This window comes from Oncorhynchus keta, chromosome 14 (assembly GCF_023373465.1).
Source record: "Oncorhynchus keta strain PuntledgeMale-10-30-2019 chromosome 14, Oket_V2, whole genome shotgun sequence".
Taxonomy (NCBI): domain Eukaryota; kingdom Metazoa; phylum Chordata; class Actinopteri; order Salmoniformes; family Salmonidae; genus Oncorhynchus; species Oncorhynchus keta.
In genome coordinates, this window is record NC_068434.1 from 51,699,431 (window position 1) to 51,713,405 (window position 13,975).

At 47.4% G+C, this 13,975-nt stretch overlaps 1 protein-coding gene across 1 annotated transcript in view; it reads left to right on the top strand.

The window, feature by feature from the left end:
* The window catches only part of si:dkey-220o5.5 (actin filament-associated protein 1-like 2), a 123,270-nt gene that overhangs the window by 66,379 nt on the left and 42,916 nt on the right, over positions 1–13,975 (top strand). Inside the window, exons 3-4 of the mRNA XM_035786407.2 lie at positions 7,413–7,496; positions 7,633–7,715. Coding sequence (XP_035642300.1) covers positions 7,413–7,496; positions 7,633–7,715 — 167 coding nt within the window. The remainder of the gene's footprint in view (positions 1–7,412; positions 7,497–7,632; positions 7,716–13,975) is intronic.

Sequence of the window (13,975 nt, forward strand, 5' to 3'; positions counted from 1 at the left end):
AAAACCCCAAGACAAAACACACCACAATACAAAAACCCCATGCCACACCCTGGCCTGACCCAATACATGAAGATAAACACAAAATACTTCGACCAGGGCGTGACAGAACCCCCCCCCCCCCTAAGGTGCGGACTCCCGAACGCACCTCAAAACAATAGGGAGGGTCCGGGTGGGCGTCTGTCCATGGTAGCGGCTCCGGCGCGGGACGTGGACCCCACTCAGTTAATGTCTTAGTCCCCTCTCCTTGCGTCCCTGGATAGTCCACCCTCGCCGCCGACCATGGCCTAGTAGTCCTCACCCAGAACCCCACTGGACTGAGGAACAGATCGGGACTGAAGGACAGCTCGGGACTGAGGCAGCTCGGGACTGAGAGAAAGCTCGGGAGTGAGAGAAAGCTCGGGAGTGAGAGGAAGCTCAGGAGTAAGAGGAAGCTCAGGAGTAAGAGGAAGCTCAGGAGTGAGAGGACGCTCAGGCAGGTAGATAGATCTACCAGATCCTGGCTGGCTGGTGTTCTCAGCAGATCCTGGCTGACTGGCAGATCTGGCGGATTCTGGCTGACTGGCGGATCCTGGCCGACTGGCAGATCCTGGCCGACTGGCAGTTCTGGAAGATTCTGGTTGACTGGCAGATCTGGAAGATTCTGGCTGACTGGCGGATCCTGGCTGACTGGTAGATCCTGGCTGACTGGCGGATCCTGGCTGACAGGCAGATCCTGGCTGACTGGCGGATCCTGGCTGACTGGCAGTTCTGGCGGATCCTGGCAGACTGGCGGATCCTGGCAGACTGGCGGATCCTGGCCGACTGGCAGTTCTGGCAGCGCTGGGCAGACTGGTGGTACTGGCGGCGCTGGGCAGACTGGCGGCGCTGGGCAGACTGGCGGTACTGGCGGCGCTGGGCAGACTGGGGGCACTGGCGGCACTGGGCAGACTGGCGGTACTGGCGGCGCTGGGCAGACTGGGGGCACTGGCGGCGCTGGGCAGACTGGCGGCGCTGGGCAGACTGGGGGCACTGGCGGCGCTGGGCATACTGGCGGTGCTGGGCAGACTGGCGGTGCTGGGCAGACTGGCGGCGCTGGGCAGACTGGCGGCACTGGTGGCGCTGGGCAGACTGAAAGATCTGGCTGCTCCATGCTGACTGTCGGCTCTGGCTGCTCCACGCTGACTGGCGGCTCTGGCTGCTCCACGCTGATTGGTGGCTCTGGCTGCTCCATGTGGGCTGACAGCTCTGGCGGCTTCTTACAGACTGGCAGCACCTTGCAGACTGACAGCTCCTTACAGACTAACCGCTCCTTGCAGAGTGACAGCTCCTTGCAGAATGACATCTCTGGCTGCTTCATGCAGACTGGCAGCTCCTTGCAGACTGACAGCTCCTTGCAGACTGGCAGCTCCTTGCAGACTGGCAGCTCCTTGCAGACTGACAGCTCTGGCTGCTCCATGCAGACTGACAGCTCTGGCTGATCCATGCAGACTGACATCTCTGACTGCTCCATGTGGGCTGACAGCTCTGGCGGCTTCTTACAGACTTGCAGCTCCTTGCAGACTGACAGCTCCTTACAGACTAACAGCTCCTTGGAGACTGACAGCTCCTTGCAGACTGGCAGCTCCTTGCAGACTGACAGCTCCTTGCAGACTGACAGCTCCTTGCAGACTGGCAGCTCCTTGCAGACTGACAGCTCTGGCTGCTTCATGCAGACTGACAGCTCTGGCTGCTCCATGCAGACTGACATCTCTGGCTGATCCATGCAGACTGACATCTCTGGCTGCTCCATGTGGGCTGACAACTCTGGCGGCTTCTTACAGACTGGCAGCTCCTTGCAGACTGACAACTCCTTGCAGACTGACAGCTCCTTGCAGACTGGCAGCTCCTTGCAGACTGACAGCTCCTTGCAGACTGGCAGCTCCTTGCAGACTGGCAGCTCCTTGCAGACTGACAGCTCTGGCTGCTTCATGCAGACTGACAGCTCTGGCTGCTTCATGCAGACTGACATCTCTGGCTGCTCCATGCAGACTCACATCTCTGGCTGATCCATGCAGACTGACATATCTGGCTGCTCCATGTGGGCTGACAGCTCTGGTGGCTTCTTACAGACTGGCAGCTCCTTGCAGACTGACAGCTCCTTACAGACTGACAGCTCCTTGCAGACTGGCAGCTCCTTGCAGACTGGCAGCTCCTTGCAGACTGACAGCTCCTTGCAGACTGGCAGCTCCTTGCAGACTGGCAGCTCCTTGCAGACTGACAGCTCCTTGCAGACTGACAGCTCTGGCTGCTTCATGCAGACTGACAGCTCTGGCTGTTCCATGCAGACTGACATATCTGGCTGATCCATGCAGACTGACATCTCTGGCTGCTCCATGTGGGCTGACAGCTCTGGCGGCTTCTTACAGACTGACAGCTCCTTGCAGACTGACAGCTCCTTGCAGACTGGCAGCTCCTTGCAGACTGACAGCTCCTTGCAGACTGGCAGCTCCTTGCAGACTGGCAGCTCCTTGCAGACTGACAGCTCTGGCTGCTTCATGCAGACTGACAGCTCTGGCTGCTTCATGCAGACTGACAGCTCTGACTGCTCCATGCAGACTCACATCTCTGGCTGATCCATGCAGACTGACATATCTGGCTGCTCCATGTGGGCTGACAGCTCTGGTGGCTTCTTACAGACTGGCAGCTCCTTGCAGACTGACAGCTCCTTACAGACTGACAGCTCCTTGCAGACTGGCAGCTCCTTGCAGACTGGCAGCTCCTTGCAGACTGACAGCTCCTTGCAGACTGGCAGCTCCTTGCAGACTGGCAGCTCCTTGCAGACTGACAGCTCCTTGCAGACTGACAGCTCTGGCTGCTTCATGCAGACTGACAGCTCTGGCTGTTCCATGCAGACTGACATATCTGGCTGATCCATGCAGACTGACATCTCTGCCTGCTCCATGTGGGCTGACAGCTCTGGCGGCTTCTTACAGACTGGCAGCTCCTTACAGACTGACAGCTCCTTGCAGACTGACAGCTCCTTGCAGACTGACAGCTCCTTGCAGACTGGCAGCTCCTTGCAGACTGACAGCTCCTTGCAGACTGACAGCTCCTTGCAGACTTACAGCTCTGGCTGCTTCATGCAGACTGACAGCTCTGGCTGCTCCATGCAGACTGACATCTCTGGCTGATCCATGCAGACTGACATCTCTGGCTGCTCCATGTGGACTGACAGCTCTGGCGGCTTCTTACAGACTGACAGCTCCTTGCAGACTGGCAGCTCCTTGCAGACTGGCAACTCCTTGCAGACTGACATCTCCTTGCAGACTGACAGCTCTGGCTGCTTCATGCAGACTGGAGACTCCAGCAGCGCTGTAGAGGAAGAAGGCTCTAGCTGCGCTGAACAGGCGGGAGACTCCGGTAGCGCAGGACAGGAGAAAGGCTCTGATAGCGCTGAACAGGCGGGAGGCTCCGGCAGCGCAGGAGAGGAGAAAGGCTCTGATAGCGCTGAACAGGCGGGAGGCTCCGGCAGCGCAGGAGAGGCGAGGCGCACTGTAGGCCTGATGCGTGGTGCTGGCACTGGTGGTACTGGGCCGAGGACACGCACAGGAAGCCTGGTGCGGGGAGCTGCTACCGGAGGGCTGGTGTGTGGAGGTGGCACAGGATGGGCTAGACCGTGAAGGCGTACTGGAGATCTTGAGAGCAGTGTTGGCACAGGACGTGCAAGGCTAAGGATGTGCACAGGAGGCCTGATGCGTGAGGCTGGCACCAACTTCACCAGCCGACTAACACGCACCTCAGGACGAGTATGGAGCGTTGACCCAGGTGCCATCAAATCCCCGACACGTTCCGTCGGGCGAATTCCATGCAAAAAGTACCAACACAGCAACTCCCTCATTTCTCTCTCCTCCAATTTCCCCATAAACTCATTCACAGTCTCTGCTTCGCTCACCTCCAACACCGGTTCTGGTCTCCTCCTTGGCTCCTCACGATAAACAGGGAGAGTTGGCTCAGGTCTGACTCCTGTCTCTGCCACACTCTCCCTGAGCACCACCCCCCCAAGACATTTTTTGGCTTCCATCCGCTCTGCCGTGCTAGCTCCTCATAATGCCGCCTCTCTGCTTTTGCTGCCTCCAGCTCGGCTTTGGGGCGACAATAATCTCCAGGCTGTTCCCAGGGTCCTTTCCCGTCTAGAATCTCCTCCCAAGTCCATTTCTCCAAGTAGTGCAGCCTCTCCCACTGTAGTTGCTGTTGCTCCTGCTGCTGCTGCCTCTGTTGCCTCTCCTGCGGCTCCTGCCTGTTGACACGCTGCTTGGTCCGGTTGTGGTGGGTGATTCTGTGACGGTTTTCTAGGTGTGGTGAAGGAGAGTCGGACCAAACTGCAGCGTGTAGATTGCGATCCATGTTTAATGAACAAAAAACGTAACACGAATCTAAAACACAAACACTACAAAACAAAGAACGTAACGAAAACCGAAACAGGGACACTAAGGACACTAAGGACAATCACCCACGACAAACGCAAAGAATATGGCTGCCTTAATATGGTTCCCAATCAGAGACAACGATAAACACCTGCCTCTAATTGAGAACCACTCCAGACAGCCATAGACTTTGCTAGATCACCCCACTAGCTACAATCCCAATACATACACACCAAAACCCCAAGACAAAACACACCACAATACAAAAACCCCATGCCACACCCTGGCCTGACCCAATACATGAAGATAAACACAAAATACTTCGACCAGGGCGTGACAACACCTGAGTGTCATTAATGTCTCTAGGACGGTCTATCCCGCCCTCTGGTGACAGGTGGAACCATGACAAAATGTTTAGTTATTATAATTTAAATATGCCAATGTGCTTTCATCAATTGAAAGCCCTTACTCTATTTTATGAGAATTTGTAAGATTTCTTGTTTGCATAAAATAGACGCAGACCAGTCTTTAAATAATAGGTAATAGAATTTATTCTCGGAGCGCGCTACCACTTAAACACGTGCAGCATCTTATATACAGATCATGACGTAATTTCACTGCTTTAACAGAATCCCCTCCTCTCGACCGGGACAAAGTAAGGTGAAAAGTTCATTCTAACTTACTAACACACTCCCAGATAACTTTTGACCCCTCAACATTATCGATCACCACTGGTCCTTCTGTAGCACAGTTGGTAGAGCATGGCGCTTGTAACGCCAGGGTAGTGGGTTCGATTCCTGGGACCACCCATACGTAGAATGTATGCACACATGACTGTAAGTCGCTTTGGATAAAAGCGTCTGCTAAATGGCAAATATTATTATATTATTGACGGGACCGTTTTAATTAACAGAAACCCAGGAATGCACTCACTCTCTTAAGTTTCAGTTGGGTCAACCATAGGATAACGACCTTAATAATTGTTTTCTAGTTGTCCCTTAAGGGTTTCCGTACATTAAAACTGTGAATCATTTGGAATACGATTCTACCAATTTTGCACAACTCTTAAGGCAACAAAACTTTTTCGTCAAATTGCTCAAGCTCCGTAAAATTTGGTTGGGAATCACTAATGAACAGCAATATTACACCTTGCCTTTGATTTTTTAAAGCAGTTTTAAGTCAGGGCTGAGACTGTCAGGAACATTCAACACCTCTTGCAAAGCCATTCTGGTGTTTCGTTTGCATAAACATATGTGTTATTGTCCCATGGAAAAAATAAATCCCTATCCCAGGGTTAGGTTTTCAGAATACTGATGTGGGTTTTCCTGTAACTTTTTACCTGGGCATGTTTCTTTTAAGCATAACAAACTCCCCAGTCCTTGCCAGTGACAAGCATACCCATAACATGATGCTGCCAGCACGATCATTGAAAATAAAAAAGGATTAACAACATTGCATTCACTCCATATTACATTAATAATGCTGGGTTGTTTGGTTGACCAAACTGCTGGGTTGCAGATATTGGGTCACTTAGTTGGATTGCTTTCTTTAAAAACTGCTGGGCTATTTATGCTGGTTGCTGGGTTATTGATGCTGGGTTAATGAGATATGATATGAGTTTTTGCACATTATATATTCTAATATAAAATTCATAACAATGTTTAAAGTGTTTCTAATCCACAATGGATACAATGAATGGTGAAAAAACGATTGGAACCATTTCTGTGTTTGACCGCTAGGTTTTATGGGAATTTTGACGTGTCCACGGTGGGGCTCAATAGCCTGTGGGGAAAACAACCTGTGGTTACCTAAGTTACCCCATTGGCTCATAGCAAATACTTGACCTTTTTCAAATGCAATTTTCTTGTTTAAGTCAATCACAAAACTACATTTAAGAAAAGTACATGTCTATATTTTTTACCGACCGTTGTGAAGATCTGTAGAAAAAAAACTATACTTTTTAGATAATATTTTAAGGCAGAAAATGTGAAGACTGTGCAAGGGGTGTGTAGACTTTCACTTGGCACTTTACATGTAGGTTCATTGTCCCATGTGGAGCATAGGCCATCAACAACGCCTCTCCAGCTAACTCGACCTTGGGCAGTGTTTTATGGTTGATTCCAGGAGTAGCCAATCTTTCTGTGTTGCCCAACAGCAAATGTTAGTTAACCGCCCTTTTAACAAAACAATACTAACTACTATTCTACTGTTGTTGCCACTCTTGCTACCTTTACCTACGCTGATGCTAATTAGAATGCAATCATCATGCATCTGACCATTCAATAAACACACTGTTGTATCTGGAAGTGGCTGTAATGACAACATAGTTCAGATATCTGCTTAATTTAATAGGAGATTCCGCTGTCCTTGTAAAGTACTGCTGTGTCTCTGTTAATCTGCTGGCCACTATGTCGGTGTGGAAGGAAATCTGGGCCATGGATGACAGAGCACGCTTCTTGTAGCGCAACCAGCAGGATTCCTGACGCTCCAAGTCTTTTCCAGCTCCCATGCAGAATCATGGGAAGTGTGTCTGGGACCTAGCCTCTCATCTCTGGCCAGCAGATGAATCTGCCTGAGTGCAGTCATCTAAACTAAACTCCGTGGACCATGGTTGCATCCCAAATGGCACCCTATTCCCTTTATGGTGCACTACTTTTGGCCCCCTGCACATAGGAACTATATAGGGCACATAGGGCTCTGGTCAAAAATAGTGCACTATAAAGCAAATAGGGTGCTGTTTGGGATGCAACATATGTCTGTTTTATCATTTTAAGAGACAGGCCCATGTTTGCCCGAAGAATAAAAATATGTGGATGATTTATCACATGGTGCTACACAAGGTTAATAAGGATGCACCATACATTTGTTCAGTATATGGCCCAAAAACTATGAACAAACTGTCAAATAGAGTCTTGAATAGCTGGAATTCTGGATACTGACATATTTTGGAAACATCTGACCAGAAGTAGGACTTAGATCTGATGACCCATCCATTGAGATATTTTGTGTGTCTGTATTCCTGTGTTCCAGTTGAGGATGCTGAGTATATGATCATGAGCTGTCCATCAGGGTCCCCAAGCAATGATCTCAGGGAAACCCAGCTGTCAGGCACAGGTACATGAATGCATTTCTCTCCTCAGTATGTGCATTTGATTTTGTCACTGTTTTATTGAGGTGGAGGTGATACAGGTGCAATTTCCTGTGATATCTGACATTTAACCTGTGACCTGGCTGTGACCTTTACCCCCAGTTGGTCTGTTCCAGTCAGGACCAGACCCGGACTCAGCCGAGGAGACCTTGTCCTCTGCCTCTACCGAATGGCTACGGAAAGGGGTAAGTGCTTATCATAACACCTGCCATGGCTGTTGCTAGCTTTGGTCCAGGGCGTTAGTGCACATTCCTCCACTAACTCCCTGTATTGAACTCCATAGACAAAATGATTCACCAATTTGTTTAGTGACTGGATTCAAAACAAAAACGTGCACTAATGAGCTTGGCCAGAGCTACACAGTTGCCAGGGTATTTTTGGTATATGTGATACATTATAGTTGAGGATGTGTATCTTTGGTTTTGTGATATTTTTTTCCATTGCATTTGAAATCAACTGGACATTTGGCCATTTAATATATATATATATGCCATTTAGCAGACGCTTTTATCCAAAGCGACTTACAGTCATGTGTGCATAGGGCTGCTCAACTGTGTTGGGACAGATATGTGAAAAGGGGTGTCTTGTTGTTGGAGTCCTAAGATGTTGTAATTAGCTGCCTCAGGTACAATGTAGTGTGCTTTTATCACACAAGAATGTGAGACGAACATTCACAGGACTCATTTGGCCTGCTTTATAAAATATTTCAACTAAAAGGGAAACACATGCCTGTGTGACATTGTAAGAATAGGTTGCTTTCTAAATTCAGAGAACTGTTATTGTGTCACAAAAAAATATCTGCAGCACAAGTTAACCGTTTTGATTATGTGACGCGGCAGACATTTTTGAATGTTGGGAGTAAATTCAGGTGGGACGAAGATACTCTGGGTCCTGTGCTCCTCTTCAGATGACTGGGAGAGAAAGTTGCAGCAGGGAGGTAAAGATCCAGTGACAGCATTTCTTTACAGGGCCTTTGCTAGAGCAAGTGAACATAATGACAAGGGAAAGTGCTAGGCCATGCAGCATTAGTAGCTGAGGGGCATGAGGGGAACGAGGGGGAGGAAGGGGGTGGCAGTCTGTGATGTGGGCTGCTAATGAGAGAGTCCCTGGCCCGGCTGAGGTTTGGTGAGGTCCAGGCATGTCTCGTCGAGGGTTGAGGAGTACAAAAGGTCAGAGGGCACGCTACTGCCTCAAACGGGGGCTTTTTCAAGTTGGCAGGGGGAGCAACCCAAAATAGACAACAAAAAGGGTGTAGCCTACTCCAGAGATAATCAGCTCAGACACTGTAAACTGAGCCTCCCTTCTCCTCTGCTGTATGGAACTCTGTTCCTACGGCCTCCTCCGGCCTATTGACAGGTTCACAGAGAATCCCAGCATGGGGATTCATAATCAGGGTTTATGCTGAGGATCAAAGTGGGAATGAACAGTTGAGGGAACCAGGGGTAGTATCAGCGAAAGAGGAAATGCTCTGTTTATGCGAGAGGCCATCTCCTCTTCATCAATGATGCCATTGGTGGAGATGGAGCCAGAGTAGAGGAAGTGGATGTTCATGTCGCAATTACATTTGTCTACGAGATGGAGTGATAGAATACCCACACAGAAGAAGAGAGGAGGAAGTCCGACGGTCTGAGTCAGAACCCCCCGGAGACCATGAGCTCAGCGGTAGCCTTCCGCTCTGTGGACGCACGCACTCACAGACACACTAATGCACACACACACAGGCAGGAAGTCGGACCAGAACCCCAAGAGAAATAGCACTTTTGAAGAACCCATAGGAGGCTGCTGTGTTTACCATCAAACTCTGCCCATAATTCTCTCGCAAATCCACTTAAGACTCTCTTTCACTTTCGTAGCGAAATATTAGCTAGCATTTATGAGGCCAGCAAACAAGTTCCTCAAACACTATAGGAACGTAATTGCAAAAAGATATATGGGGGATTGGAAGTGATGCAGACAATTATATTGATGGAAGCTACATTCTACCTGCAATATTAAAGCTGATGTACCCCCTTTGGCCTCCCCTATCCCCATTTGGCCTCCCCTTGTCCCATCGCGCACTAGCGACTAGCGACTCCTGTGGCAGGCCTGACACAGTGCATGCTGACACAGTCACCAGGTGTATGGTGTTTCCTCCGACACATTGGTGCGGCAGGCTTCCGTGTTAAGTGGGCCCAACAAATGCCAAACTCACACTCTGTCGTAATTGTGTTCTGTTAAATATGGGTGAAAAATAAGAGGGAAAACATGCCACTGACCCACTACCTGCAAGACAAACTTCCCGAGTGGCTCCACCTGTCCACCGACAGGCCCATTGAGCACTGAGGCCCCCACCAAGCAGCCAGACAACCACCGCGCCCAATCACCATACGTTTCCTGAGATTCACCGACAAGGAACGAGTCCTACAGGTGGCGAAAATCAACACCATTACAGTGGGAAATGCCAAACTCACTTTACACCAGGACCTGTCAGCTGGAATACGCCAAAAGCGCAGAGAGTTTGACGAGGTGAAGAAATATTTAGGGGATTCAAATACCCAAACGAGCTCAGGATTCTTCACCAAGGAGCCCTGCGACACTTCAAAACTCCCGAAGAGGCAAAACGTTTTTTGAAGGACAATCCTGGTCACTGAGAAATGGACCAATGACTAAAAGCGATTACTGTTATTACTAAAGGAGGTAAGACAAACAAATAGCCGCCATCCAAAGACCATCCAAAGATGTCATTATATCCTTCTAATTTATATTTATTTTCTTTTAGCTGAGAGGGATAGGCTCTATAGCCTAACCTAGGCCTACTAACGTTTCAGCCTACTTTTATTTCCCATTTTTTATTATTATTAATATTATTATTTGTAGTTATCATTTTCACATAAGCCTCTACCATTCATAGGCTGTCGATTACGACACATTTACAGACCTAACGAGAAGCTCAATGTGTCAATTTTATGCCTATGGCCTTATCCTGTTGATATTACGTTTTAATAAAAACGAACAACTTATCCTATAGATCCCTCTTCAGGATTTGCCCCAACATTTCTGTTTTATTTGGTCCAAACGATTAGCCCTATGTCCTTTGGAGGAGGTATATGTAGGCTGGGCTATTGATTTTTATTTTCTTCCTTGTTTTTAATGTGGTCTGGGCGGGGGCTACGTTGTCACTCAAATGCGGGGCGGAGAGGATGAGGCATTTCTTTGGTGGGGAGGGGGAGATGTTGTGCGTTGCTAACTGTTCTCGGTTTCTTTTGGTAATTCGGAACACAGAATTGAGACTGAGCGTGGGGGTAATAGATCCAACGGGATGTGTCGAGTTGTTTGGGAACTCGGCTGGGCTGTTCAGAGATGGTTCTTTTATGTACACCATTTATTTTAATTTTATGTGATAGCAGCTGTAACTATTATCCACCTTTACCCAGAGATGACTTGCACTAGAGTTCGATTACTGTTTGATTATGATGACTAGTACCTTAAATCTACTGACATGGATCTGCCATGGTCTAGGTCATGCAATAAAACAGAAAAAGATACTATGTGCTCTAAAAAAGGTAAAAACAGACATTGCACTATTACCTCTGTGATGCCGAACATGCCAAACTCCGCAGAGCTTGGGTGGGACAGGTGTATTTCTCATCTTTCAAGTCAAACAGTAGAGGTACAGCCATACTTATCCATAAGAATGTTCCATTCATAATTTACCAAAACATTTCTGATCCGGAGGGGTGATTTATTTTGATAACTGGGTCACTGTATGGGCAACCAATTACTATCTTAAACATATATGCCCCTAACACAGATACTACTGCTTTCATGTAAAAAATGATATCCCTGCTCAATGAGCATTGTGTTTCCTTTGGAGTGCTGGCTGGAGATATTAATTGTACCCTCAACCCAAACCTGGACAAATAATCTCAAATCCCCTCCACAAATCCTAGATCTGCAAAGATGTTGAACTCTCTTACTAAAGAGATGGGACTGATAGATATCTGGAGAGAGACGAATAGCTCATCTATGGAATATACATACTACTCTAATGTCCATAACACCTACTCCCGTATAGATTACATTTTTATCCCAAAGATTTTCAAAAATTCAGCCACGTGTACAATCGAACCCATAGCACTTTCAGATCACGCCTTTGTCCACCTCCGCTTTGACCTCTGCAAAAATATTCAGAGGTCAACGAGCTGGAAATTCAACACCTCCATGTTATCAAATGAAGCGTTCCATACATTGGTAACTACATGGATAGACAACTACACACAAGACAACAAAGACTCTCCTGTTTCTCCGGCCACAATGTGAGAAGCTGCCAAAGCCATACTAAGAGGTAATCTAATTGTATATGCTTCCTCTAAGAAAAAAGCAATGGAAGCACACATGCTAGATCTTGAGAGGGAGCTGGAACTCTGTAAAAAGGTAAATAAACTATCCCCAGAGAGCACCTCCTAGAGTCAACTTAAAGCAGCCAAAGCCAAACTGAACTTGGACTATAATCGGGAGATAAAAAAAAAACAATTCTTTACTAAACTGAAATACCATGAGTTTAGCAATATGCCGTGTAAATTGCTTGCTTACCAATTTAAAAAAAGAGCAGTCAGAACATACAATCATGGCTATCCGAACAGCAGAGGACGAGGTCACATGACCCAAAAAAGATCAATTGAACTTTTCATGATTTTTACTGCAAACTATATACTTCTGAGAGAAAACATACGGAGGCAGAACACCATTCCATCTTAGAGGGAATCTCGCTACCTAAACTATCAGAGACCGACCAAGAAGATCTCAACTCCCCCTTCACTCCTGAGGAAATCCTGGAGGCAATTACCTCCATGCCACCTAGTGAGTCCCCAGGCCCAGATGGATTCCCCAGAGAGTTTTACAAAGCTTTTTGGCACCAGCTTAGCCCTATTTTCATGCCAATGCTGGATGATTTTTGCAAAAACGGAGCTCTCCCAGACTCTATGCACACAGCTCACATTACAGTGTTGCTCAAAAAAGGACCCTCTATCCTGCTCGTCCTTCCGGGCCCATAAGCTTGTTGAATTTCGACTACAAAATAATTACCAAATTGCTCGCCAACACTCTTCTTCCCAAAATAATAAAAGCAGACCAAACTGTATTTATTAGAGACAGGTACTCTTCTGATAACATTCTCCGTCTTTTTGATATTATTGATCAAGTAAACGCACAGAAGAGCCCTGTCCTGCTGGCTTCCCTGGATGCTGAGAAGGCGTTGGAGTGGAGCTTTCTGTTCTCAGTCTTAGAAAAGTTCAAAATGGGCCCAAACTTTATTAAATGGATTAAGTCCCTAACTCTCATCCAAGTGCCATGGTGACTATTAACGCCCTGAACTCTGACAGGTTCCCTTTGGGACTGGGCACAAGACAAGGGTGCTCGCTGTCCCCCCTGCTCTACTTGTTGGGGGTGGAGCCTCTGTCAGAGTTGATAAGGAGCAATCCAAGTATTATGGGTGTTTCTGCAGATTTCTCTCTATGCGGATGATGTCTTGCTCTACATATCCAACCCTGAGAAATCCCTCCCATTTTAGACACAATTGCTCAGTATGCTAAGTTTTCAGAATATAAGATAACTTTGAAGAAATCCACTGTTTGCCCTCTCAATCTTACACTCACTAGCTCTATGAAGACACACTGTCCATTCCAATGGAAAACACAGGGGTTTCAACACCAGATCTGAATAGCCTTTTCAAGGAAAATTATCTTCCACTCCTGGATCGAATCAAGAACGATCTCCAAACCTGGATCTCCCTCCCAATTAGCTTAGTCGGAAGAATTAATGTCATCCATATGAACATCCTCCCTAGATTGAACTATTTATTTCAGATGCTCCCATGCTATCTCCCGATTTCCTTTTTCAAAACAACTAACCAAAGCATCAGACAAATTTATATGGGGCAATAAAAAACCTAGGATCAAGTTCTCCACTCTTTCAAAACCTGAATCTAAGGGTGGTCTTGCCCTTCCCTCCCTTCAATTGTACTACTGGTCTGCCCAAATCCGCAACATGCTAACATGGATCACAAAAAGACTCAACGTGGATTCAGATAGAAGCCCAATCCCGTGGTTCATTGCTCCTAAACTCAATTATATTCATTAATAACTAGTGAAGTGGGCAACATAGCCAACACCTTTGTGATTTACAGCACCCTACTAGCATGGAGGGACTGTAAGAAATACCTGGGCATTTCCTCCCAAATATGTTCTCACTCACCTATAGTATGCAACCCAGACTTGCCAAAAGCCCTGAATGATGCCAACTTTAATCTTTGGCATACTCTAGGAATCAGGACCTTTTCAGACCTATTTCGTCAGAAAACCACTACACTGAAATCCTTTCAAGAGCTCTGCAGTGAATTCAATGTGCCAAGATTTTTTTTTATATCTTCAAATTACATTTCAAATTACATTTACATTTAATTTCCTCA